Source organism: Asterias rubens, chromosome 15 (genome assembly GCF_902459465.1).
Source record: "Asterias rubens chromosome 15, eAstRub1.3, whole genome shotgun sequence".
Lineage (NCBI taxonomy): Eukaryota > Metazoa > Echinodermata > Asteroidea > Forcipulatida > Asteriidae > Asterias > Asterias rubens.
The window spans coordinates 4,422,864-4,450,219 of record NC_047076.1 but is presented as its reverse complement, the minus strand read 5'-3'; the positions used below and the strand labels follow the sequence as shown (position 1 = coordinate 4,450,219).

At 38.4% G+C, this 27,356-nt stretch overlaps 2 protein-coding genes across 3 annotated transcripts; both read left to right on the top strand.

Moving 5' to 3' along the window:
- The first annotated feature begins 297 nt into the window (after positions 1 to 297).
- On the top strand, positions 298 to 14,292 carry LOC117299780 (probable C-mannosyltransferase DPY19L1). The gene is made up of 21 exons (XM_033783296.1): positions 298 to 484; positions 1,292 to 1,316; positions 3,240 to 3,327; positions 3,761 to 3,898; positions 4,318 to 4,438; positions 4,913 to 5,064; positions 5,552 to 5,643; positions 5,895 to 5,994; positions 6,896 to 6,973; positions 7,494 to 7,580; positions 8,078 to 8,137; positions 8,386 to 8,466; positions 9,027 to 9,128; positions 9,980 to 10,051; positions 10,370 to 10,467; positions 10,980 to 11,007; positions 11,249 to 11,368; positions 12,063 to 12,237; positions 12,397 to 12,496; positions 13,321 to 13,446; positions 13,721 to 14,292. Exons 1-21 carry the CDS (start codon positions 298 to 300, stop codon positions 13,866 to 13,868), a joined length of 2,178 nt encoding a protein of 725 aa, XP_033639187.1. The 3' UTR covers positions 13,869 to 14,292.
- Positions 14,293 to 16,849: 2,557 nt separating this feature from the next.
- LOC117299809 (oxidoreductase NAD-binding domain-containing protein 1-like) lies at positions 16,850 to 24,936 on the top strand. Of its 2 annotated transcripts, none has more exons than XM_033783333.1 (7): positions 16,850 to 17,050; positions 17,840 to 17,906; positions 18,825 to 18,931; positions 20,910 to 21,051; positions 23,184 to 23,429; positions 24,020 to 24,113; positions 24,689 to 24,936. In XM_033783333.1, exons 1-7 carry the CDS (start codon positions 16,935 to 16,937, stop codon positions 24,853 to 24,855), a joined length of 939 nt encoding a protein of 312 aa, XP_033639224.1. In that variant the 5' UTR covers positions 16,850 to 16,934; the 3' UTR covers positions 24,856 to 24,936. The 2 variants fall into 2 exon arrangements, with proteins under 2 accessions (XP_033639224.1, XP_033639223.1); XM_033783332.1 differs by lacking the exon at positions 20,910 to 21,051 and adding an exon at positions 20,230 to 20,371.
- Positions 24,937 to 27,356: the final 2,420 nt, after the last annotated feature.

Genomic DNA, 27,356 nt, shown 5'->3' with positions numbered 1-27,356 from the left:
AATAACAAAAAGGGTGAGCCCCCCCTCATTGGACTAGTCGATTTATTTGTCAAAGGTGAACTGTTATTTTTATTATCGGATTGAAACATATTTTAACGGAATTTTTTTTTCATGTATAAAAAAAGAATGTTTTTCAATTCATCTATATTAGTTTTGCATTCGTTCTATTTTATTTGAACTAAAAACCTTCTGCAGTGGGTACAATGAACATGATTACCTCCCCCCACAAACTTCGAATCGCCCAAAACGATCTCGATCGATCTTTCGACGTTTTATGCGCGCACGTCACTTTCCAAGATGGCGGCTAAGAGTAGAAAGCCGAAAAAGCAGACGACAAACGATGACAGTAAAATCTATCCTCAAAGTGCCCTAAAGAGTAAATCAAAAATTACATCATCGAGGAAAGGTGGTTTCAAACCGAATGGCGTGTTGTTTGACAGTAAACTGTTACCAAGTGGTTGGCTGGTGGGTGCGTTAGCCTTGGGTAAGTTATCCAACGATGTCCAGGCTGGAAATTCGTCGTGTATCGAATGCAAACAAACACAAATAGAAAGCTGGTTGCGCATTTGTATGCTGTGCTGCCATAGCTTGTATTGTATTGTAGGTTTGACTGAGTTGACTGCCTGTGTGATTATGTTGTTGTATTCTTTGGTGTAATGTTGCCAATGGGAAATTTGAGTTTTAACCCATACTATTTTGCACGTTACAGTTGTCGGTGTGTCTTCAGAAGAAAGATGCAAAATAAAATTCATTTAATTTAATCATATTCTTTAATAATTATTATATTACTATATTACAATTACATTACTATTATTAGTATTACTTTAGGCCTGTTAGTATATTATTATATTTAGGAATAAGAAAAATGGATTAAATGTTAAATAATTTATAAATAAACACTGCACTAGTTTACACACGACAAACTAAAGGCTAAGTAAATGACTTAGTCAGCGATTTATTGTACACCAGACCAGACAATTTTCAAATCTAACTCGCAAATGGCTTATTTATACACAGCTTTATTACCATAAATATTACTCCTATAGAACTATGATGAGGTTCATTCCGTTAGCGACAGCGGATGGAACTTGATAGTTCTAGGAGTTCATAAATACAATCAAATCTGGGTAAATAAGATAATATTTTTGCTTTAACTTTCAGAATTTAAGTCGTGACTTAATTTGTTTGATCAATACTATTTATTCAGTGGAACTCCATAACTATTTTCTTGATGATTGAAATTCTGATTTGGGGTTTGGTTTTTATCTCTCCTTATTTTGTCTTTCTGCAGCTTCCTTATGTGGAATTCTACACAGGTGAGCATCCACTCCATTTGATTATTATTTAATGAGGCATTTCATGTCATGGCAAAGCAGTTCAGAGCATCAGACTCAAGTTCTAGTTTCTGAGTGGTCAGGATTTGGGTTCGAATTTGTTCATGACACCTGGGTCTTTCACCAAGACACTTAACTGTATTTGCTTTTCTTCATGAAACAAAATAATGACAGAGTGGCCGGGTTAATAATGCTGGAGCGCCATGAACATCACAGTGACATATTTTAGTGCTTTATTAGAAGCCACTGTTAATATTGTAGTTGGTTCCGCCTTTTCACATGTTCGATTGATATTCCTCCTAGAGGGTCATAAATCAGGCCGGATGTTTCAAGAGGGTTTGGCTATTTTCATTTGTCATTTTTTTAAATTTTGTTTGTATGCAAGTCGCCTGAAACACAAGTCCTGAAGGCCACTTCAGGTGTGGGCTAGAATTATTTTTGTCCAGAGGCAGTTGCCACCTACTCCTAGGGCTGAAACAAGGTTACCCCTTGTACAGTCCATACGTATGTAGGCTTGGGTATCTTCAATTCAAAGCCTAGCCGGTAGAGCAGAAAGCACTACCTCCCCAATTTTATGTAGAAAGTGTCACGACCGGGATCCGAACCCCAGTGCTGCTCAAACACCAGTGCTTGAATCCGGTGCTCTTAACCGCTCGGCCATGACACTGCCACAACTGTCATGGGTATTTCCATTTTAAAAACTTTAACTCTATGGGAAACTTTTGAAAGGGCACCAAGGCTACATGTAACTCTGCTGTGTACATGGTTGGACAGTAGACTACAATCTGATAGGTTGGCCTCCTTCCTGCAAAAGTGAAAAGAAGACCTTGACCATTGGACCCTTCCCATGAAATATGCGAACTACATTCACGCATGCGTACAGACCCTGTTGGTTGGCAAATGCCATAGAGATGTGCACTAAGCAGACGCGCAATCGCGTCTGTGTTGCGCACCCATAAGCCGTGTACAAAACAGCGCGATGTTCCCTCATTTTGCCAACCAAAACGTTAGTGCGCACGCGCTACGTGCAATTTACATATTTCATGGGAAGGGTCTATTGTTAGTGTGATGTAACAGATGTACCCAATGCTTTAATAAAAGACAAAAATCAATGCAACTCTGTCACTGTGAGCTGTGTTTGTTAAGTACACATTGTGAATAATGTAAACCTGTAGAGCCTCGACCCGCCAAGGCAATATGTGATTGGATTGGATTTTTGTTTCATTCCTCGAATAATTCTTTGGGGTTTTCCTTCAACATTTAAAACTGAAACTCCCTTCCTTGTCTTCTATCCATTGAGTTATTTTATTGTCTAGTACATTAATTTAGTTTAATTCAGAGAGTCCGTCTCATCCAGAATAAATTAAATGAAACTTGGATTTCATGCCTCATTTAATTGTATAATATCTGTTTGGATGAAAGTTTAATTACATTACCGTAACAATACATAGTTATACAATGCACTCCTATTAATAACTGCTGTCCCCACTTCGAGGCTCTACACACAAATAGCTGACCGTGTTATGAGCGAATATTATAACATAAGTGAGCATGTGTATGGAGCACACAAGGTCACTCTTTTTGGTGTATAAGAACCACATAATATTAACAATATAAATAATAGTAATTTTAGTTAATTGATAGATGTTTTTTTTTTTGCACCCAGCATATAGAATAAATTTTGTTTTTACCCTTACATGTACTAAGCACTGTATCCCACAACATTTGCATTGCTATAGAGCAGATGTCGAACGAAGTAATTTATTTCAAAAAATGTATTATTCAAACAGTTGGGTCTTTAAATTACTTCATAAGTGTTTGCATATGAAATCGGATGAAGAAACGGTTCATATGACCAAACTATTATCTTGCTACGTGTTAATCAATGTTTTGTTTTTTTTCCAGCATGCACATTTCCAGCATGTTCGAGAATGACCGCTTCTTCTCCCATCTATCAGATCTGGAACGAGAGATGACGTTCAGAACAGAAATGGTATGTTACAGTGATATGATTTCTCAGTTTTAACCTGAACTTTTTTTTTCATTTTAACCCCCTACCACCCAAAAAAATATATTGAAAAAAAAAAATTAATAAATAACTCACTTTTTTATATCTAAGATCAATTCATAAGAAAATGAAGATAAAACCATAATATGGAACATTGTGCCATTCACTTTCATTCAAAATTGTGTATTGATTTTTAATAAAAAAATATAATTAGTTGTTGCAAACGCAGCAACCTGCTAACCAAACAAAAGGACAACGGTATAAATGCAAAACAAAGTTAATGGCCTGATGTTTCAACCCTAGCAGAGTCTTTCTCAAAGGCTAAGAAAAGACTCGGCTTGGGTCGAAATATCAGACCGTTAACTATTTTTTGTATTAATAATGAATTCAAATCTGTTACACCACTACCAATCTGCAGGGATTGTATTACTCGTACTACAAGTCAATGGTGAATGCTCCATCCTTTCTGTCTGGACTTCAGGACATAATGAACGATAACCTCACAGAGTATCCTAACACTATCAATGTGTTGAAACGGTTCAATCTCTATCCGGAGGTAAGATTAAAAAACAATTGGGCATCTCATGCCATGATTTCACTCATCACAATTAAACCTGTTTTTGCCATAGACTGTGCAAGTCTAATGTGTGTCCAAACTGCCGGATCGGAATTGGTCCCAACCGGTCCCAACCTTATTGACTTTAATTAGCACACCATTCCTGTTCTTCAAACACTTTGTTTTGTGCGAAGCTGTGGTGGTAAAAATTAAAGCATATTGTTGAGAAAATAAAAAAATTCATCAAGTTATACAAAAGTAAATAAATTTAACAAATCAACAGTGAATTTGTCAGAAAATGTCTTACAAACGCTCTCTTTTTTTCTGTATATTACAACTTTGATGCTTAGTTTAATCATTTTGCAGGATTAAAATTTTGACAATGTTAAATTCCTTTGTAATGTCTATTGTTTTCTCAGGCAGCCCTTGCAGGAGGTTTCAGACTCTTTGACAGTATCACTCAAAAGTTTGGTCTGGTAACTAAACAATGTTACAGAGTTACTAGGGGTAGAGGGCTCAGTGCTGTTCAGAATTGCGAAGGTAAGAAACAATCAGTGGTGTAAGGTCAAGGGGGAGGGTGGTTTGGCACGCACCCCCACCCCTCCAATGAAATCAGAGAAGAATATAAATGTGGATGAGTATGTGGATTAATTCTGAATAAAGTCATATGGCAATTATGATACTTTTATTTGAATCAGTTTATGAATTTTAACAAAAGGAAATGCTTGCACGATCGGAATGTTCAGTATTTCCTGCTTGTGAGTGATGTGAACAGACAGTGTATGCTCAGCATATGAAAACATGTTCGAGTCATTATTGGTTTCAACAACCGAAATCAGCTGTTGCGGTTTGTTTAGGCTTCAGATTCAGTTTTCTAGATATATGACTTTACATCAGAGGAAAATATTTCACACAAAAAAAAGGTTTTGGTCTGAACTTCATAATCAATGATATTTTTCATCCTTACCAATCCTGTATAACACCTTTAAACTAATGTAATATTCATTCTATCAGGGATGGGGGACCTGGCTGTTTTCTACACCAATGTGATCTTTGCGGAGAATGGCTTACTAATGAGCATCTTGTTTCTGTTTGCTACTTACCTGTCTGGAAGCCTATGGGGTGGGGTCATCACTGTTGCTGCATTCTTCTATAACCATGGAGAGGTTAGTTTGTGTGTCACAGGGAGGGAACATTTAAATTTCCTAGCCCAACTTTCAGCTAAGAGCAGCAAAATTATGCAGACCAGCCAAACTACCATGGCCCAATTTCATAAAGCCTATAAGCACAAAAACATGCTTTGCACCCCCAAAAAACGGTTGCTTAGCAAAAATAGTTTACCAGCCAGAACGTAGGCTTCAGACACCATTGCTGCGACTCGTACCCCAGTCATTTTTTTGCTAAGCCAAGAACTTTGGTAAGCATAATCTTCTGTTTAACAGCTTTATAAAATTTGGCCCTGGTCACATGTACAATTTGTGACTGGTATCCTGCTCATCTCTGCTTAGCAGAAATGTTTTGCGCATTTCTTAACACACAGGACCTACTGCGTTTTTTTCTACTGGACGCAGCAACAATGGTTTTAAAGGACATAAGTGTCAAGACACACCTTGCAATTGTTTATTTTAAGACAATCTAATTTGTGCTTTATAGTGTACCAGGGTGCAGTGGACGCCACCACTAAGAGAGAGCATGGCCTACCCTGTATTAGTTCTGCAGATGTTTCTTGTAACACACACCTTAAGGTATGTACAACAAATCGCAACAAGTTGACTCGCTAGTGAACCAATGTAGTTTCAGGAGTGACACATTCTTGTTAGAATATTCTTGCTGCGTGAACGAAATACACAACCACATTTTTAAATGAAATTTTCACAGGTTAGTTTTATTGTATACATCAACGTTTATATAGGATTAAAACAATCAAACAGTTCTAGAAACCAACGGTAAACTTTGTCCTAAGAGATTTGTATTTCTATATTATGATCTTTTACAGAACTAAACGTCCGGGATGGCCACATATTCTGCTCATTGCTGCTGCTACTGTTGGGTTCATGTTGCCCTGGCAGTTTGCCCAGTTTGCTCTCATGACACAGGTAACTACAGAATGCACATCTGTAATTTAGTTTACTTTATTTATTAGAAAATATATCAGGCAATACAGAAAACAAACAAAAATACATTAAAATACAACAACAAATAAAACAATTTAGCTAAACTCTTGATCACAACACTGAAAATATTTTCATACCTGAAATTCATCAGCAGGAAAATATTTTCAGTGTTGACAGTTTAGCTAAATCTAACTACCAACACAGATGAACTTTCACGCTAACAACAAATAATGGGGGAATAAATCACAGAAAAAACCCAAAGAGAACAACAACAACAGACAGCAGGAGATCGTTGAAGGTGACTGAGATTCAGTGGGCACTGCAAGAGAAGCAAACAAGAAATGGTTAACTAGTTTTACTCCAGGAGACTCAACATGGCAGAAGATCAATAGGGCATCCTACAACAACATTTGTGGACACCCTGGAGTGGGACTCTGGCATTAACCGCTGTGACCTACCAGCAGTCATGGAGCGAAGAGACCAGTGGAGAGTAGTTGTGACAGTTCGTTGGATTTGATGATGAAGCCCTCTTTTCAAATTAGACTGGGGCTCTCTGTTTTTTTTTTTTGCTCAATCAGTAGTTTTGACAATGCTTATTTTGGGGATACAAGTAAAACGGATCAGTGCCAAAAAAAGAGCCTTAAGGCTCGGTCCCACTGCAGCGATAACGAGAACGATAACGATCACGACGCAAAGAGAACGCGTTCTATTGGTTGAATAGCTCCACGCAGAATACGCACACGCTCATTTAACCAATAGAATGCGTTCTCTTGGCGTCATTATCGTTCTTGTTACTGCTGCTGTGGGACTGGGCCTTTAAGCCAAGGTTTTTAAAACGACCTGTGTATTTTTTTTAATTCTGAATTCTCCTCTGTTTTATTAGACCCTGGCTGTATGTGCTTCCTATATTCTTGGCTATACAAGTCGCAGCAAGCTCAGATGTGTGGTGCAGGGACAAAGTGTAAGTGATAAAATGTATCGGTGTGTTGGTGTAATCACGGAGGTAGAAGAGTCTTGGTCCAGTCAAAATGTTGCAACTTGTCCATTTCCAGAATGTTTCCCTCACAGCATGATGCTTCTCTTCATCCAGGTGTATAAATGGGTACCTGTGAGGGTAGAGGTTGATATTGTATTTGAAAAAGCCTTTAGAGCACTACTATTTCCAGGTTGTTTCTCCCCAGGGAGCTGAGAAAGTTCAAAGTAATTTTACTGGCATAATGACCAGTGCAATAATGTAAAGTGCATTGATACGGTTATTGTAAAGTACTACTAGTAGTTATGATTAATAGGAGACTTTTGGGACGCTTGGTGGCAGCAGACTTACCAGGTAAAACACATTGTTCTTGGTAATGTGCGCAGGCTCAGAACTACGTAAGCAATGGAAATTTACCTGGTAAGTCTGCTGCCATCTAGCGTTCCAAAGTCTCCCATTACAGTGATCTCATTTTTAAACAATGGGTTTTGACTTTGGGTCTTTTCAGCTTGGTCTGGTAGTGAGCTATGTTCTTCTCTTTGGCAATGAGATGCTGCTGACATCCTTATTCACCTCTTGTCTCATTGCTGTCTGGGTAAGTTTCCATTAATGACGTCAAGAGTTCTCAAATTATTTATCAAATTTCAAATGTCAAATATTCAAATAATATTTTAATTATCAATTTTCATCTTTCTAATTTATTGTTTAAAAATTTTAAACTTCTAGTTTCAATATTTGAGTGAGAAATAACCTCTTTCTCAAAAACTACAATACTTCAGAGGAAGCGATTTATCACAATGTTTTAATACTATCAACAGCTCCCCATTGCTCTTTACCAAGTAAGTTTCATGCTAATAATTACTTTGAGTAATTTCCAATAGTGTTCCTGTGGTCGATTTCACAAAGAGTTAGGACTAGTCCTAACTTAGGACTAGTCCTAGGAGATATACAAATTGCATGGATAGTCCTAAGTTAGGACGAGTAACTGGTCCTAACTCGAGATAAGACTAGTCCTAACTCTTTGTGAAATCCACCCCAGTGCCTTTAACACAGCATCTTACTTTAACTCACTTGTGTTGTTCCTGATTGTAGATAATGATGTTGGTTGCTCCACTGTGGAAATATAAATCACCTCATCCTATTGTTACTATGGTAAGTCTCTTTAAGCATAACTTAACCAATCTTCAAAGTCAATTCAAAATGGGAATTAGGTCTTGCCTGAGTCATTTGCCTGTTGATTTATTTTCTCCCACACTCGCGAAAGTACAGAGTATACAGTGCTTACACTACGGTGTAAGGGTAACAATGAAATTATTTTCTTTATCCTCATGCAATAAATTACATCTATTAAACACAGGGAAGATGATGTACTTATTGAATATTTTCTTTTGTCTGGTTAGGGTGTGGAAGGCACTGTACTTGTTGCTTTGACACTGACGAGCAAGGTTCTACTGTCCAGACTACTCAGTATGGAAGATGATGTAAGTACATTAGGGACGGTCCTCGCCTTTGACCTCTAGGATCCCTGTTCTAATCTCGTCGGGGGCACTCTAGTCCTGTTCACACAGTATCCCTTAGCAAACATCCCGTGGATTACAGCCCCGTGAAGGCCCCCACAGTTACCCTGGCGCATTTTCACACTGTCCCCACCTAGGTCCCTATTCATTGCGGGGATTTTTCCTTTAGAATAATTCTCTGGGATTTTCCTTCCATATGAAGGAAACATCCCAAGTGAAATTATACTTTCTTGTTTTCTCTACATGGGGTTCTTTGCAGAATGAATAAACAAATCAAGAACTTTGTGCGTTAAATCTGGGCCCAATTTTATAAAGCTCTACAGGCAATTCTCTGGGGTTTTCCTTGCCTATGAAGGAAACATCCCAACTGAAATTATACTTCCTTGTTTTCTCTACATGGGGTTCTTTGCAGAATGAATAAACAAATAGAGAACTTTGTGCGTTGAATCTGGATCCAATTTCATTAAGCTCTACAGGCAGTTAATATTGTTCAAAACTCTCCTGATTTATTCATTTCGCTTTAGGCACACATTGGGAATCTTTTCCGTTCTAAGTTCTCTGACTATAAGGACTTTCACACCATGCTCTACACCTGCGCTGCAGAGTTTAACTTCATGGAGAAGGAGGTGAGTTCACACCATAGTAAAGAACCCGGAGAACGCTGAGCTTGACTGCCCCGCGTGTCGTCTGTGGACGCGGCTTATCACAGCATGTGACACGCCTGTTACAATATGGCAAAATGATCATCATGTGTGCGCACATAGGCAGTTCTACGTGTTTTTATTGTTCGTGATGCCTACTGTATGGCAAAAAAATGGCGTACACGCATCGATAAAAGTAGTCTCACAACGAAATGACACAATGTCGCACTCGGGGTTTTCCAGCATCTATTTCTATGGTTCATACTGTCCTTGTAATTTGTGACCATTGTCCCAGAGATTTGAAGGGTTTGTTTAATCCCAGTCATGACACTTGAGTGAGACATTTCACTATAATTGCTTCTCTTCACCCAGGGGTATAAATGGGTACCTGCAAAGATAGAGGTTGAAAATGTGTTTGAAAACAACTACTGGAGTGCCACTGCAGCCTGGGGCTGTAGAGCTCCCACAGGAGCTCAGCAGGAATGTTATTGACCCAATGACCAGGGCATAAAGCGTTTTGAGACGTTATTGTAAAATGCTCTATTTAAGAAGTAGTTATCATTGTTATAACTAAGCCTCAGTAAAAGAAGGTGCATGCTGAGTAAACCGTTTCACCTTACTGTGGATGTGTGATGTTCATGTTGGCTCAGTGAAGTGTCGAACTGGTTGGTGCCTAGAAACCCCCCCCCCCCCCCCCAAACAACTGGAAGTACACACTGGCAACTGATTGAAAGGTAAACATTGTGCTCAGATACGGTTAGCATTTTCAGAGCCTGGTGATTTCTGAATTTGGGGCAATTATACCAATTGATAATGATTTGTTGTATTGTTTGCAGACACCGCTTCGATACCTGAAGACTCTCCTATTACCAACTGCCATACTTTCTGTTGGAGGAGCCATTTTTCATGTAAGTGAAGGGCCATTAAATTCTTCTCTATTATAATAGTAACATTAAACATTTTGAGCAACAAGACCTGTGGTCTTTGGGAATTTTCTCTCAAATTCAAGCCATGTGATATATTTGACTTACCAACATGATAGCTAAAGTCAATGGCCCTTTGAGACATGTGCCTTTTGGCAACAGTTTTACTTTTAACTTGTATGCTCTCCTGGGCATCCCACTGTTTATTAACTTAAATTTCTGATATGTTTTGAATATGTGTACATGTTCTTGTGAATTTTTTTCCAGAATAAACAAATTGTATTATTATTTTTATCCTCCCAGCTTGTAAGAATTGAAATAAGAAAGCAGTGTGGACTGACTTCATCGTCAGATGAAGAAGGAAAAGACGCTGAGAGTGATGAAGAACAACTTTCAAGCGAGTAAGTTAATCATACACTGTTGCTTATCCCTCGGTAGGCTGATCTTGATAATCATCTCAGCTCCTTAGGAGTATGCAGCCCCAGCAGACAAATTTGCACACATATTTTTGCTTGATAGTTACAATATCAATATCAATCCATATCTGTAAAGTCCAAATATCTACATTGGAAATTGATTATATACCTGGCCCCAACTTCAAAGAGCTACTAAGCAGACAATAGTGCTCAATGATTGCTTGCTTGCTTAGCAGAAATTATTGATACCAGTCACAAATTGTACATGATGGTATTGTGGCTGGTAACCTTATTCTAGTAAGCATAATTTAGTTGTGCTTAGCTACTTTTTGTGTTTAAGCAGCTCTATGAAGTTGGGCCCTGGTGTCTTGACGGTTGACCTAGATAACAGTCCATATTAAGTGATTTGCTATGTTAATTGCTTCTCTCTAGGAGTGGAAATTTGTATTTTTACTAACATAATATGTGTAATGTTTTTGTTTTTATTCATGTTTCAGTGATACTCAAGGAAAGCCCCATGGAGAGGTAAGATTTTATGCTAAATTTGTTCTACTGGTTTTATTTTTCAATCAGTGATCGAGGATACTCATTATTCAATTTACTTTAGCTCGCTTCTACTTTTTGTTTTAATATTTGTTGCTTTTGTTTATTTTTTTAGTGGGGGTTAAAAAAACGGATTTCCGGATAAAAACAAAGGATTACATCCCTGTCTCCAAAGACCCTAAGATGTGTATTGACAAAATCAATGATTATTTGTTATTTACAGCTAGTGTACCACCTGTTCCAGATGATGGCGTTTCTTGCCATGGCTCTCATCATCATGAGACTCAAACTGTTCCTCACCCCGCATCTTTGTCTGGTTTCAAGTCTTCTTGCATCTAGACAGGTTTGTTATTACTCAACTGTTTGTAGATGATAATAATAATAGTGGCTTCTTATTTAGCTGGCATATCTGTCACTCAGTGACACACAGGCTGTAAACATACAGTATTGTCCTGCAAGGTATGTTAGAATACGTTTGAATTATGAGACCTACTCCTTTGGCAAAGCACCATGTAACGGTTTACAAGGTGCTGTGGCACAACATGCTCTGTCAATCAAACCAGGATCACCGGGTCAAAACCCCCTCTCTTTTCAATATGTACACTGGGTTCCTTTACGTTTGATGAGAGATTTTGAGATGCTGAGACTAAAGTTGCCTATGGTAAAAAAGAGGGGTATGAGTGCAGTTGACTAGAGTCACCTATGAGAGTAAAAGGCTGTAGTGTTCCAGTCTTTGGCGCTGCTTAAGCTGCCATTTTGCACATGACTTTATTTAATTGTCAGCCAAGATGTTTGATTTTGGTCAGGGTGTAGTTGTATTTTGAGAATAAACTATAAATAATAGTAAACTTGCAGGTTTAACCATGAAATAATTCTCTTTTGGAGGAGTGTTGGCTCTGCAAAGAGCCGGTTTGGTCTCGACGTTTTGAACAATACACTCTGCTCGTCTTCAGGAGATTATATTTATAGTTTATTGTTATCTTTCACATCATTCAAAGCTTCACACATCACTTTTTAGTTGTATTTGACTGTTGCAGATCTTCAGCTATGTACGTGATAAGACCAGACACTCGATTCTCATCGTTATCCTCATTGCATTGATGTCTATTGGAGGGATTCGCAATCTTCAGCATCAATGGAGTATTAAAGGAGACTTCAGCAACGCCCCACAGGAAGAGATGCTGGAATGGATTAAAGCTAACACACCACAAAGTAAGACAAATTGGTTTATTCTACTCTGAAAATGGTTTATTGAAGAAACGGGGTGTGCATCGGCTGTATTTTATGGGCTGTACATGGGCTGTACATGGGCTCTACATGAATTGTACTCTACATCAATTAATGTAGTCCACTTTTCATCTACTTGTCTAGATGCTGTGTTTGCTGGTCCTATGCCCACCATGGCTTCGGTCAAACTATCCACACTCAGACCTGTGGTCAACCATCCACATTATGAAGATTCCCGCTTAAGGTAAGTCAATCACACCAAAATTATGTCATTATTTTTTGGACATTCACTATGCTCAATAGAAAATTGTTAAGCACCATTGTCCGGGTAAAGTGCACCAAGCTTGTTGAACAATATAGAGCAAGTTCGAGTGTGCACAATGGTTAACTAAAGGTTGACCATTTTGACTCGAACCCAGGCTGGTCGACCATTGGTTGACTACTGTGGTTGATCATTTGGAACCAGCCTCGAGCCCATGGTTTCTTCACTGGTCCCAACAGCATGTTCCATTCTAACATGTGTTAAGCGCAGAGGGGAACAAGTGATACTTTAGCAACAGGTGGAAGGTTGACTAGACTACCAAACGAGTTGTTCGGGTGAGTACGTCACTGCGCATGTGTGTTGCTAGTCTGTGGTCGACCACTGGTGGACTAAATGTGCGCACTCGAACTTGCTCTTAGATTGGTCTTGGAAACCCCAAGAGCCATTTATTTTTGGACCACTGAGGTCAAAGAATCAGACAGGTTTGCAGGGCATTTGTGTTTACCAATCATGACTTTTCTTAGTTTTGGTTGTACCCATATACACTGATGTTTGTTTTTCTGTATACTCAGTACTTTCCCGAGCTCTGTAAAAAAAATTGCAAAGGTTGTGGGTTTTGAATCCCCCCCCCCCCCCCCCCCCCCGAGTAAAATGCCTGTGTTTTTTTTCACAGAGCTCGGGAAAGTACCAAGTATGAAGTGCTAACTAACATTGGTGTATAATGGATAAAACCAAAATGAGTATTCTTTATCCCTCTTGCAAATTTCCATCTATTTAATATTTTATCTTGTTGTGTCTCTCTCCAGAGCTCGTACTAAGGTTGTGTACTCAATGTACAGTCGGAAACCCATTGAGGAGGTGTACAATGGTATCAGAGACCTTAAGGCTGACTATGCCGTCCTTGAAGAATCCTGGTGTGTGCGCAGATCAGGGTATAAGTGAAGATCTCTTGAATCATCTACCTCTCTATCTGTCTTTGTTAACAACTTAAGAGCTCAGTTCCTTTAATAACTTGTATTCATAAACTTAAGCGTATTGTAAGTTATTCGCTTTGTCTTACACTTGTCTCGTCTGCTTCACACTTGTCTTGTTTGGTTGTACCATGGTTGTACTAAATGTTTATCTGTCCAGGAACATCTGTCCAGGAACATCTGTCCATTGTTATTTCAATTATTTATTTATTTGTTGTTGTTATTATTATTCTAGGCCCGGATGCAGCCTGCCAGAGATCTGGGATATCGAGGATAAAGTGAATGCTAAGAAGGAGCCAGCTTGCATCAAACTCCGAAGGAACCCCGCCCCATTTTTCAGAGAAGTCTTTAAAAATAGCGTTTATATCATTCTTAAACTTTGACACACTTAAGTTTTTTGTCAGCCATGACTTGCCTTCATTCCACCTCTTTAGAACCAAAGAATATAGGTTCATGATTTCTTCATGCCCAAGTCTAATTTTTTGTGCAGAGTTATTTAACATTATTGTTTGAAGTTATAAAGACCAGTTCGGCATTATTTGTGCCATCTTTTTACAGGTAAATTGTCTAGTGTTGGCGTAGGGTTACACATACACACTCTGCCAAGAACGAGGGAATTACCTTGTAAGTCAATGTCATTTTCCCCACTAGTGCACAAAAACTTTTGCGGTGCAAATAAAAGGTGTCTAGTGTTTACCGAGCCCGGTGTATAAAGTTCTGTAAAGAGTGCAGGTATTTGTTTGTTTAAAGCCATTATACACTTTCGGAACAGAAAACAAACAAAAAGTTCACAGATTTACAAATAACTTACAGGGTTTACAGAAGGTAATATAATGGTGAAAGACTTCTCTTGAAATATTATTTCATGAAATGCTTTATTATTTGAGAAAACATTAACAATTATCAATTCTCGATAGCGCGAATTACGGATTTGTTTAAAACACATGTCATGACGCGGCGAAACATGCGGAAACAAGGGTGAGTTTTCCCATTTTTTTCTCCCGACTCCGATGACCGATTGAGCCTAAATTTTCACAGGTTTTTTATTTTATATATAAGTTGTGATACACGAAGTGTGGGCCTTTGGACAATACTGTTTACCGAAAGTGTCCAATGGCTTTAAGGTATGTATCACTCGTGGGTGCTGTTAAAATAAAAAATTATAATAGGCATAATTATTAAGTACTTTTAAAACATGGTAGTAAACTATATTTACCACCCTTGTTCATTTTGCCATTCCTGAAACCTTCTCAACTCGTGGAGTATGCAGCATCGGCAGCCAAATCGTCATGGTGAATCTGCCTCTGATTTCAAGGCATCTGATACTTTAAAATGGAAGAAATTGATACAGTAAACTGTCCTTTTGGGAGTGCCAAAAATAGAATCCTTAGTAATTGTTTATTTAGTGATTTTTGATTGTGTACAATTTCTCAAACGTTTGTTTGTTTGTTTGTTTGTTTGTCTGCTTGTTTAACTAAAAGAAAAGACGGGTCACAGTAAATCACTCTCGATTAATACACTGAAAAATGAACATAGTTTCATGAAAGTTGTGAATTAAATTTGCCTAGTGTAGCCTGTTGTACTACCTATGAAGGAAGTTTAACATGGTCATATAAATATTAACAAAACGTTTTTGTTTGATTTGATTGTATATAAACATTATGCCCTTGTTGGTTTTTATTTTAATAAAGGGATGCCATGTGTTTGTAAGAATGTTGCTATTGAGCCAAAAAGCATTACTTTAATTAACTTGTGTACTATGTAAAATACAGGGTCCATGTGTTTAAAATGCCATATAATGTTTTATGAAAATTAACAGTACAGTATCAACATTTATCGTAAAAGTTTTGAGGGCCTAGTTTGCGTCTGGTGAACCCACCTTCGTTCTCTTGATACGGAGTGATTTATAGCATGTAAAGTTGTCAATAATTAGTATGGATAATAAATAAGTAATAATAAGTCATTTTACAGAAACAGTATGCGCTTTACATTAGTGCCCTCATCATGGTGCAATAAAATATTGCTCCATGGAACCCTGGTCATTGGGCCAATAACATCCCTTTAATCTTTCCTATCTCCCAGCCTGCTGGGGGAGTATATACAGCACACAGGTAGGTGAGATAGGTGAAACATCTCTTTGAGAACTTGGTTCTGAAAAAAAATAGACCCGGTAGTTGCACAACTCAACGTTTCTATCAGATGCTCCGATCTTTTCCAGGAGAAGGTCATACTGATCGAAACGTTGAGTTGTCAACCACCGATTCTTTTTACAACCAACATTTCTCAAAAGACATTATTTTTACATGGTGCTTTGGCAAACCTCGCATACTCCCACCATGCCGTAGTCCGGTAGTCTAGTATTAATGTGTGAGGCTTCCACCCCACCCCCCCCCCCCCCCCCCAAACCCACAAAAAAAGCTGAATTTGATAAAAATTTGTTGAATTATTGTTGTGTAATATTCTGTATGGATGAATTTAAGGTGAAAGCAACGCTTTTTCTTTTCCAAGAAAACAGATATTCAGAAAGTTGGTTATGTTAATTTATTAACTTTTGACAGATCGAATAAGCATTAAACAATCAGTTATTTTGACCTAATTTTGTCCAGATTAGTCATATTGTCCTTACTTTTGCAAAACCACCTTGTTTAGACAAAGTTTAGGTTATATTTACTAAAATAATGTGAATCATTCAAGTTAGTTAGTAATTTTTATCGCTGTGAGACTATAGTTTGAAATTCGCGGCTGCCATATAATGGCCGGCCGGCCTCTCGAATTAGCGGCTGGAATTTTCGGCCGTAAATTGGGCGTTCGCGGCTGGGAATTCGCGGCTAGGTAGCTGCGCTTGAATTCTTCCGGTCCTACCCACTTGTACTACTTGCCGTCCACTCGCCGACTTACCGTCAACTCGCCGTCAACTCATTTTCGTGCCGTCAACTCATTAAATTTACATGAAAAATTTATAAATGGGACACGGAAGTGTTAAGTCGGGGCTAAACTACATATTTCTCATGGTTTTCGGTAAAAAATTCATTCACAAAAACGACTTTGTGTTGATAAAAAAAAAGTACCAATCATTGACATCTTGGGCCAAGACTAATCAATGTCAAAAAGCAAGATGGCGGCCGACGGTTTTGCTGTTTCGAGATAATTTTTTCACGAGAAAAAAACTCAATTTTTATTCCGAAATATGACCTAAAACTTTCGCGAATTCTCTTTGAGCTGATACTTTACAGTTCTATGTTTCTTTTGTGGATTTTAAATGTATATTGGAGGAGTTGACGGCGAGTTGACGGCGCAAGTGAGTTGACAGCGAGTTGACGGCAAGTCCCAATTCTTCAGGCAGCTAGCTGCTTGGTGATTTTGTATCCCGATCGATGGCCGGCTGACTGCTGCTCTGTTGGAGTGTTGTTGATGTCCTGTCGACAAATTAGATTAGAAAACGTTATAATATGTCTATACTGCACTCTATTCTACATCGGTTGAATTCATCTTGTTCACGACAAGCCACTGTTAATAAACTCTCTTCAAGTGCATTTGATTTTACAACTAGCACTAGCACTAGCAGGTAAGGTCTACATAGTACATGGTCTAACTAAAAACAAAAAATCTTGGCAAGTCTTGTTGTTACAAATACAATTATTTTTTAGTTTTCCATTTACAGACTTAGCTTGTGAATGGTTAGTGATTTTATATATCAAAGCATGGAGGTAGATATCAAAGTCTCACCATGGGTGTTACCTCCATGGTCTCACCATGTCTCACCATAGAGCAAGGAACAGACACACACCATGATAATTAAAGGGGGATAATTTAAGCATATTATTATGTTTATAAGTTGGTCTAAAGCTGGGAGACCCAGCGAGAATGAGTAACTGGGTTTGATTGAAAAAAGGAATACAGCGCCCCAGTTACTGGGTCTAGTCATGGAGTCCTCCATGGTCTAGTCTAAAGCCCGGTTCGAAGCGAACTTGACATCACAACTATCCTTTTGCAGTGTTATTCCAAAGTGCGTTGAGCAGAGCTGAACTGCTGTGCAATATTCATTGCGAATTTTGTCACGTCAACATTCGCTTCGCATTCACAGGAAGTATTGAACCAGCAGGCTTCACTCAACCACAGCAGGGGACAGTGTCACACTGTTGGTGGACTGAGAGTGATTTGAGTATATTTTTTATAATGATAAATAACAGACAAGAATTGATAATAATACGTTACGTATGTCGGCTAGATAGAACTAATGAGGTTCGTTCCTTTTTTCAAATGTTAAACAGGAAATTCACTCCAGTGTACAAAGAGGTTTTCAGGTTTACTTCTAAAGTAATAATAATGATAGAATTGCAATACATTTCTCCAGTAGGAAAAATTTTGGCAGAAGAATGAGTGATCATCTTGACAGAACAGCACATAACTTCAGGCAACCGGTAAGAATTGCACATAATATTCAAAAGCTGCCTTTAATTTTTAAGATACACTAATACATGTACTGAGAAATCTACCTTGACTTAAAGATGCTAAAGATTTTTGGCCGATTTAAAATTCAATGTATTTTGATGGGGGTCGAGAAAGTTACAAGCTTTCATTAGAGCCATTGCTTGAAAAAGTCCGCCAATTATTAGCAGTGAAATAAAGTGCTCAAAATTTGTTTTTGTCGGGATCCCGACAATATATCACGTGACCAGTTCTTATGTGTTTTATAAGAAACGTTTTAAATTTTTGTCATGGTTCCTGATAATTAAAAGTAAAAGTTAAACTTGTTTTCGTTAGAGCGGGTGATACTCTTTGAAATTACATTCACTCAAAATAAATCTATTTTTTAATGTTTGGGGCCAAAAATCTGACATAGCATCTTTAAGTTTCTGTATCTGTCAAATACTGCAACAAACTCCTCACAGGATATATAAGTTGAGGGTGCAAGACCACATGACTTGTAGCTCAGAATCTTTACTGGACCGGGATTTTATTTACAAGGCAGGGATCAAAATGAAAAGGAACTAAGAACATGGTTTTATCATCTACAGTTAAACTGTTTCATTTAAAGAAAACACCGAGGGAAGATTTATCTCTGCAGTTTTATGGGTGATGCCTGGCAGGATTGAAAGATATTTGTGCGACCCAAAATCAACACTTGAAATTCAGTCTTTTTTAAAACGCTATTCATGCGTCATGCGGTCTAGGTGGGAAAGCACAGTAGAATTATACCAAAGCCAGTCACTGTAATTTTCCGCATGGCAGCGGAGTTTCAAAAACTCCAATGGGAACACGTCAAGTAAACGTGAACAAATTTGCTTTTGGCAGGCGGTTCGATTGACTTCTTTTCTTGGTTTTTTTTTTCATTTCAGGGTATCAGCAATGCTACTGTAACTGAACTAAAAGAAGTTTCACCTTCAGTGAAATTCTTGACATTGAAAGTCGCCAATCCTAATTTCCATTTCAAAGCAGGACAATGGTAACTGTTTTTCTTTCTCTACTAAAAAACCTGGTTTTTCACACTTCCTGCGAATGCTAATGTTACACAAATTTTGGCGCGACGAATCCACAAAGAATTATTTGCACCAGTTGACTTGTGCTCAACTCCTGCGAAACATTAGCTGCAAAACAGCCATGTGACTTCAAAACTTTTAGCAATTCATAGAAAGTATGAACCAGGCTTTATTAATTCTTTGTCATTTCAAATGGGGAACCAGTGGTTCTGCTAAGTGTATGGAACCACATTGCATGGGGACAAGCACTTTTTGTTCTCTATGTTTGGGTGTGCCTGAGTAGTTTGGCTGAAGGCTACCTGAGAAAAGTTAGGCCCTTTTCACACTCTTAAGGCCGGTCACACAGGCCCCAATAACAAAAACGAGACTGATAAAAATGCATGCCCTCGATTGGTTGAATAAGCGTGGGCTTATTCTGCGTGGAGCAATTCAACCAATAGAATACGTTCTCTTTGCGTCATTATCGTTATCGTTTTTGTTATCGCTGCAGTGTGACTTGGCCTTTATCAAGCCTTTTCACACTATGATCCCTTCATCCCCAGTCTGCCCCGGCAACGCAAATGGGCATACACCCTAGAAGCAGGAACCCTGTAGAATCTATAGGGACAGTGAAAGCGTGTCAGGGTGAAATTGGGGTAAACAAACTCCTGGGGCCTCCCCTGGGCTGCATTCACCGTGGATGACAGATAGAACGTGAAAAGGGCTCTAGCCGAGTGATCTTGCAGGGACTTAGCAACTGACCAAAGGTTTTCTTGTGTCAATGATGCGGAAAATGTCATCCGCTATTAAATTATAAGAGATGTCAAATAATTGTATCGGGGATAAAGAATATTAATTTTGGTTTTTACCCATTTCACTGTATACTCAGTACTTTCCCGAGTCCTGTGAAAAATATCACAGGCATGTTACTCGGGTGGGATTCAAACCCACGACCCTTGCAATTCTAGAGCAGTGTATTAAATTGTTACCCAAAGTTTTACCGCTAACAATAAACCACAAATAAAACTTAATAGTTGCAATTGGCGCGTCTATTTTGATGGGGAATGTCACCAAGGAGCTGGTTGGGTTGGCGAACTAGACATGACTAGACCGACTAGCCTAACCACAACCAGCAGTGAGATTGACTTTGGTCAATTTGAGAGCTCTGTCTCAGTTTCTGGTCTCCAATACACGGCTCTGGTTAGGTCTAGTCGCTCAGCAGAACTTGCTCAATGATGTAACATCTCTCTAAAACAAGCCATTGGTGTGCTTGCCCCCTGTTTAGGGTGGACTTCTTCATACCAGGGATGGATAGTTTCACTGGCTTTTCCATGAGTACAACAATGAGAACTTTCCAAGAGGAAGGCACTTTTGATCTTGCCGTACAGAAAAGTGATCACCCTCCAACCTTATGGGTCCACACACAGGTACAGTCAAAACTTGCACTAGTGAGACGCCTCCCACTGTGCAGGACTCCTCCCACTGTACACATACACTTTACACATGTAGGAAGACTTTCTACTAACTAATATTATCAGGGATGTGATTTCTCCCTTTCAAACTGAAAATCCATTTTGTTTTTACCCCCCCCCCCCTGCCAAAAAAAACAACTGGGATACAATGTAGTTTTTGTCTTCCTTTTTGTGATTAAGATTAATTTAAAAACATGAAGATAAAAACTATATGAAATGCCCCCAGATTGCAAAGTAGAGCTTTTAAAACTAATGATTAATGTATAAAGCAGGCTTCACGCTCGCTAGCTTTTGCGCTTGCAAGCTTTCACTTTTTGCGCTCAAAAGCTTTCATTCTCGCAAGCTTTCATGCTTTGTGCTCACAGTTTTTTTCAACAGCCTATCACATCCCTGATGTTGTGGGAGACAAGGGAGAGACTTTACTTAGTTACACCCATCTTTTGGAAGGTTTGGATCAAAATTCTTAATGTCTTTCTGTTTTACTTCGTTGAAGGGTTGACTTTTTCATTTCGGGCGTCCGAACAGTAGGCGGCTATTCTATGTGCACATCTCCCAAACTGTTGCGGACAGATTCCCAATTGGGGCTAGTAATCAAGTACAGTGAATACGCCCCAGCATTTTGGGTTCATACAAAGGTAGGGGAGTTGATGTGTCTGTCATGGATACAGAGCACCACCAGGAGTTTGCAGTTGCTTTTTTCACAAAATGCACTTTGTACCAATTTGGAAATACTGTGTGTCTAAAAAAAACTACACACTTTTGAAGGTTTAGATGTATGGATAGCTTATGGATTCAACTTTCATATGACACCAAAAAGTCTGAAAATAATTCATGCTTGGGTGAGCACTGCTCACTGAAGAATAAGTAGCCGACATCTTGGAGTGAATTTTGTCAGCTCCAAAGGACTAACCTCTTACAAATTGGAAGGCCGTTTACCGCGCAACCTGATTTTCATACCCTACAAAAGTGAGCAGTGCTCACCCAACCATGAAGTATTTTCAGACTTTTTGGTGTCATATAATGTGAGCCCATTTATAAGCTGTCCATACATCTAAACCTTTTCCCCCAGAATCATAAATATTGTTATTTGGCAGCCATTTCAAAAGTGTATAGTTTTTTTTAAACACCCTGTACATGTATGTGGACTGTGATAACTGCACCTGAAAGGAAGCCTTCTCTGAACTCATGGTGGTGCTTTGTATCGTGCAGAGCCCCTGAATGTGTGTGCTGTGACAAGTTCAATAGCGTCAATCATGAAAGTAGAGTAGGTAGAAAACATTTTTTGGGGTTGGTGCTTGCCTGATGTCAGTGCCCAATTTCGTAGAGCTGCTTGTTTGGTTGGTATTCTTATTCTGGTAAGCATGATTTTATTGTGCTTAGCTGCTTTTCGTGCTTAAACAACTCTATGAAATTTGGCCGGCCCCTGGGGTGTTCTAACTGATTTCTTTGGGATGCTTTTCCACTGAACCTCTGACTAGTAGGCACTCTCTCCAGCTTCAAAACTAACTTGAAATTTCATTCAGTCTTGGGCTTTAAGCACCGACATTAGCAGAGTGTCTTTCTGACAGACATGGCGCACTACAAATGTCTGTTATTATTGTAGGGAGCACAAGTGCGTCCTCAGTTTTCAACTGTCAATTCAACTTTGTGATTTACATCATTCATAATGAAAAGTTAACTTTGGGGTCGCGACCTGTAAACAGGTAAACTCACACTTTTTCTTCTGTAGCTTTGAGCATGAGAGAGCACATTTAGTTTTGTTTTGGTATTTCTTTCCATTTTGAGGGGAGCATGGATCCCCCCGTGTTCCAAATACTAGTCATTAGGGAAAAAAAGTGTCCCAGTACTCTCTGTGAGTACATGTATTCCTTTTTGTAAAATCATCTAAATACATTTAAGAGAAATATTGTGATGTGTAGAGCTGCATTTGGATCGGATATTTTGTAAACTTGTGTATTGCCAGCCTCTGTGTGTGTAGCCAGCTATGCCTTGGGTGACCTTTAAATTAAGTCTTTTCATTTGCTGTGCTGTGCTTTGTGTGATGACCTCTTCTGTATTTTGTACAGTAATTTGGTAATACATGTAGACCCTTTGCTCACTGCGCAGCGAAAATACACGGGTGTCTCTTGTCAGCCATTTTGTGTTTGTCAAAATGTGCATACAATGTGAGTATACATGTTCACACACCTCCAAGCAATGCGAGTCTACAATTTCTGCCTTTTTGGGGGAGTCCATTCCTTTTGTACATGTTTTGGCACACAAAATGGCGAACAGGAGATGCGTGTGTATGTGCGCTGTGCGTTGTGAGGGTCTATTGGAGGATTAAAACAAGTACAGGAAGTCACTTTATATTTTAGACAACATTATAATGGCTTTTTTGCATCGTTGGCTTTTTTGCATCGTTTGTATTTTGGTTTATGCTTGTCCGTTTTAATTAGAGACCCGAGTTCCTTCCCATGTCTCTGCATTATGATTTTTATTATTTGGCCTGTAGAGTAGAAAACTTATAATAGTTAGAGGGTCGCTATTTATTTTGCAAACAAAGTAATGCTCAGGGCCCAGTTTCGTAGAGCTGCTTTTTTAAAGCAGAAAATATTGCTTTTAAAACATTGTTCTGCTAAGCAAACATGAGCAGGATACCAGTCACATGTATACTTATTTTGGTAAGCATGTTGTTGTGCTTAGCTACTTTTTGTGCTTAAGCAGCTCTATGAAGTTGGATCAAGGTCTGAACCGGACGTAAGAGTGAATGTATTTGTGTTTTCAGTGCGAAGTGGGAGACGTAGTTGGCGTTCGTGTCGGTGGCGATCAGATAAACTATGACCCCTCACCTGGAGATCCTAGTTGGGATGTTCTACTCTTAGCAGGAGGTATTGGCATCAACCCAATGTACTCCATCCTTCAGCAGGTCAGAGATTTACATCAAGAGAGGATGAATGACCCAACGGCTTATAAACCAGGGAAAGTAGAGCTTCTTTATAGTGCCTCTAGTATGAAGGAACTTATTTTCAAGGTAGGTACTAGGAAGTAAGCTTGACGATATCGATTTATTTTTTTCCCCGATATATCATTTACAATATCGTGATATTCGATATAATCGCGATTAATTAAATTTGACATCATCAGTCTTCAAACTCCCAGTGAAAGTTGTAGAAGAGACAGACATAGCATAAGAGAGGTGTTCTAATGACCTATTCTTCAGGTTTTACTCGAAACCTATTGGGGTGCAAGATGTCTCGGCTAGGAAATACATTGCGATACTTGATCGATATTGCGATTTATCAATATTTCGATTAAAACCAAATCGATCCGATATCAAAATCGTTTCCAAATTAGTATCACGATATTCGATAATATCATGGTATCGCCCAAGCTGACTAGGAAGAGTACAGGATTAATGATTATGACCCCCCCCCCCCCAAGTCTGATTATGACCCCTCATACCAGAACCAATCCTCCAGAGAAATAGTACCATCTGACAGCTCACTTTTGTTGCGTTAGTTTTCCTAGTACTGTGATTCAGTGTACTGTTAAGTTGGCATGTTTAATTGCATACATGTATATAGCATTATTAAAGTATTATTTTTCGAATGTGGTTGTCAGGAGTCAATTGAGGCCATTGCTTCCGGGGCAGAGGACATCAACTGCCACTTCTTTGTCACAAAAGAGAAGATTACACCATCTACCCACATATCAGGTAAGTTTATTTTAATCTGGGCCCAATTTCATATTTATTGATACAATTGGAGAAAACTGCGTGTGAAGTAAAAACTATTTTTGAAGTCATTGTTTTGGACACTGTTTGCCATTTTTATAATAATATATTAATACTTTATACTGTTTACAAACCAATGTACGAAAGTGTCTGTGAAAACTTAATTGTATCTACATGTAGCTCACACAAAGTGTCTCTTTGTGAAAACTCTTAATGTAGAGTATTTGGTTTGGGGATTGTGCAAGCGCTACATGTACATATATGTCCTTTGATGTAAAAAATTGCACATTGCCATGTAACTGTTCGTGAAAACTGTTAACTGTAAATTGTTTTTGTGCTAATTAGTGTAATTACTAAACTGTAACATTTTATGATTTCAGCCTTCGGGAAATGTTGATGTCAATGATAATGTCCAAAGCGTGTAAAAACACTGACTTTTTTAAGAGGTATCTCTTCAAGGAAACAGTGATGAACGCACATTAATATTATCATTGTCTTTGTAGTTCAGTTCTCTTGATTTGAGCAGTACATATTTTTTTCAAACTTTCTTGCTCCAGATAAACGCATCGACTCCGAAGCAATAGCAACTGCAATACAGAGACTGGACAAGGAGAACCTTCGTTGCTTCATCTGTGGGCCACCACCCATGATAGCAGACATTGAGACACACTTAGAAGAATGTGGCATCAGAGAAGACCAAATTCATTGTGAAAAATGGTGGTGAGGTACGCTCAGTTGGAGACTTTTGGATGGGCCCAATTTCATAGAGGTGCGCACTTTGCCTTGGATCGGGCAAGGTCTAAGAAAAGCGTTTGAAAACCAATTGTTTTACAATGCATATGGTTGGAAAGATGTTTTTAAAATAGAATAAAATGAAGAAAATCTTGCTAAAAAAGTGTCTGCTAAGCAGAAATGAGCAGGATACCAGTAATAAATTGTGCATTTGAATTTGTAGTTTGGCTGGTAACCTTATTCTGGTAAGCATAATTTTGTCGTGCTAAAGCAGCTCTATGAACTTGGACCGAGAGCTGCACCATTTGCATCTTGGAATCAGGGAGACTTAGTAAAACAATCAGGGTGATGTTTAGAATTACATTCAACATTTAAGGGGAAAGGTTTCCAAAATCAAGGAGATTTTCAATTTTGTTTATCAGAACATGCAAAGATTGGTTTATTTCCAGGGAAATTTCTTCAGAATAACGGGGAAATTTCTCCTGAATTAGGGAGAGTTCGACCATTATGTCTGCTGCCGCCAGGGTCTCAAAAGTCTTCCATTGGAATAGTTTTTGGCTGGCGATCCAACTGTCTTGTTTTTCCACACGAAAATGTGATGGAAGAATAAACAGTTGTGCTGCATCTGTGTATAGAAAGAAATTTTTAATTGGTGCAATAGATCAACTTCTTCCTAGTCATGTGACTTAAGAGTGTGTATCAAAAAAGGGACTGGACACTATTGGTAATTACTCAAAAAATTTGTTAGCATAAAAACATACTTGGTAACAAGCAATGGAGAGCTGATGCATCATGATGGTGGTATAAAACATTGTGAGAAACAGCTCCCTCTAAGTAAGGTAGTTTTTTGAGAAATTTGTAATTTCTCAATAAAAGACCTCAGGCCTGATGAAGCCTTTTTAGCACCTGACACACAAAGTTGTGCAAGAAGGGGTTTCTTTCTTTCATTATTCTCTTCCAACTTTGATTTCCAATTGAGCCCAAATTTTCACAGGTTTGTTAATTTATGCATTTGTTGGGATACACCAAGTGAAAATACTGACAATTACCAAATGTGTCCAGTCCCTTTGAGCATCAACTTATAGGAAAGTGCTGTTGTGTCCAAATGTTTTTAGAAAATCTTTAGTTTCATAAACCAGTCTTAGAAAATTGTTTTGAAAAAAAAAAAAATACTTTATAAAATTGTACCTTTATGTACAGTAGTTAGAGTTTAGTCAATCAATCTATAAAAAAAATAGTGTGTGCCTAATTATGAAAAAACTGTGCTTGTTAAACTATTTTGTGAAAATTTTAAAACGGGTAACTACTGACATTTCACAATCCAACGTTATTCACACAATTATGTGATTTGTCCTGCAATCAGTTCTTGTCGGGCTTACTTGAGTGAAATTAGTTGTAGGTAATTAACAGGATTGGTAGTTTGTAGAGCTGACTAATTATATGTAGTCATAGACAGTGTTCATGTTTTGTGTGATCAACCATAAACATGAAACCTGTGAAAATTTTGGCTTTATCTGTTGGGTTAGTCGGAAGAAATAGTGGAAAACCATGCCATTTTTTCAGCATGTAAACATTTCATCCTTAACTTTGGTTGTACCAATCGAAATTGGGTGTTGCAATAATATTTTAAGTTTCAGATATAGTTTCTTGAATACGACTTGATATCCAAGGGAAATTTATCACAGAAAAATATGGTTCTCATATGAACTTACAATAAGTACCTTAAAAACCAGCAGTGGCCAAAAATGCTAGTCAGAGCACAGAATTATTAAGGACCAGTATACCAGTATTGACTGCTTGAAGTGCTACGGTAGTCTTGGTGCAAGAACATTGTTGTTCATTTTCACTCAACTACGCGATCTTCCACGCAGTGCACATTACTATCGAACGATCGAGGGCGCTGTTGGTTGAGTGAACGTACATGTTTGTAGACTCTATGGTTTTACCAACTCAACAAAACTCATGCACCAAGACAGGTTGGTGTAGTGGTGTCTTGCCTTGCCTTCCACCTCTGGGACCCCAGTTCGAATCCTATCGCGGGTAACATGTGGATTGGGTTTTCAATCCCTACTTTACTGCGTGGGTTTTCCCTGGAATAATTCTCTGGGGTTTTCATCCCACATCTAAAACTGAAATTTCGTCAGCATCTTCTCTTCTCATTTGGCTCTAATGAGATTGTTTAGAATATTTCTCCAGATCCAGATCCGACTAGTGCTTTGGTTAAAACTCTGACTAAATCCTGTGTGAGTCGTAGTTTTAACCAGAGAGCATGGGTACAAGCAGTCAATATTTGTTTTATAACATTACACTAACCTTAGAAATCTTAGTATCAAGAAGCTAATTTGCTACGGATATACATGTAGTACAGTGGTTGCTATGTGTATAGTGCATTAGTTGCCATAGTTATAGTTCATTGGTTTCTTTAGTTATAGAACGGTGGTTTCTATGGGTATGATTGGTTGCTGTGGGAATAGTGAATTGGTTGATATCAGT

Bases quoted from the DNA above. Each gene is read 5' to 3' on its own strand.
- LOC117299780 (XM_033783296.1), top strand. From the start codon at position 298: ATGGCGGCTAAGAGTAGAAAGCCGAAAAAGCAGACGACAAACGATGAC. The intron at 1,317-3,239 runs GTGAGCATCCAC...TTTTTTTTCCAG, and splicing joins TTATGTGGAATTCTACACAG to CATGCACATTTCCAGCATGT. The intron at 7,581-8,077 runs GTAAGTTTCCAT...TCCTGATTGTAG, and splicing joins CTTGTCTCATTGCTGTCTGG to ATAATGATGTTGGTTGCTCC.
- LOC117299809 (XM_033783333.1), top strand. From the start codon at position 16,935: ATGTCTATACTGCACTCTATTCTACATCGGTTGAATTCATCTTGTTCA. The intron at 17,907-18,824 runs GTAAGAATTGCA...TTTTCATTTCAG, and splicing joins CACATAACTTCAGGCAACCG to GGTATCAGCAATGCTACTGT. The intron at 23,430-24,019 runs GTAGGTACTAGG...TGTGGTTGTCAG, and splicing joins TGAAGGAACTTATTTTCAAG to GAGTCAATTGAGGCCATTGC.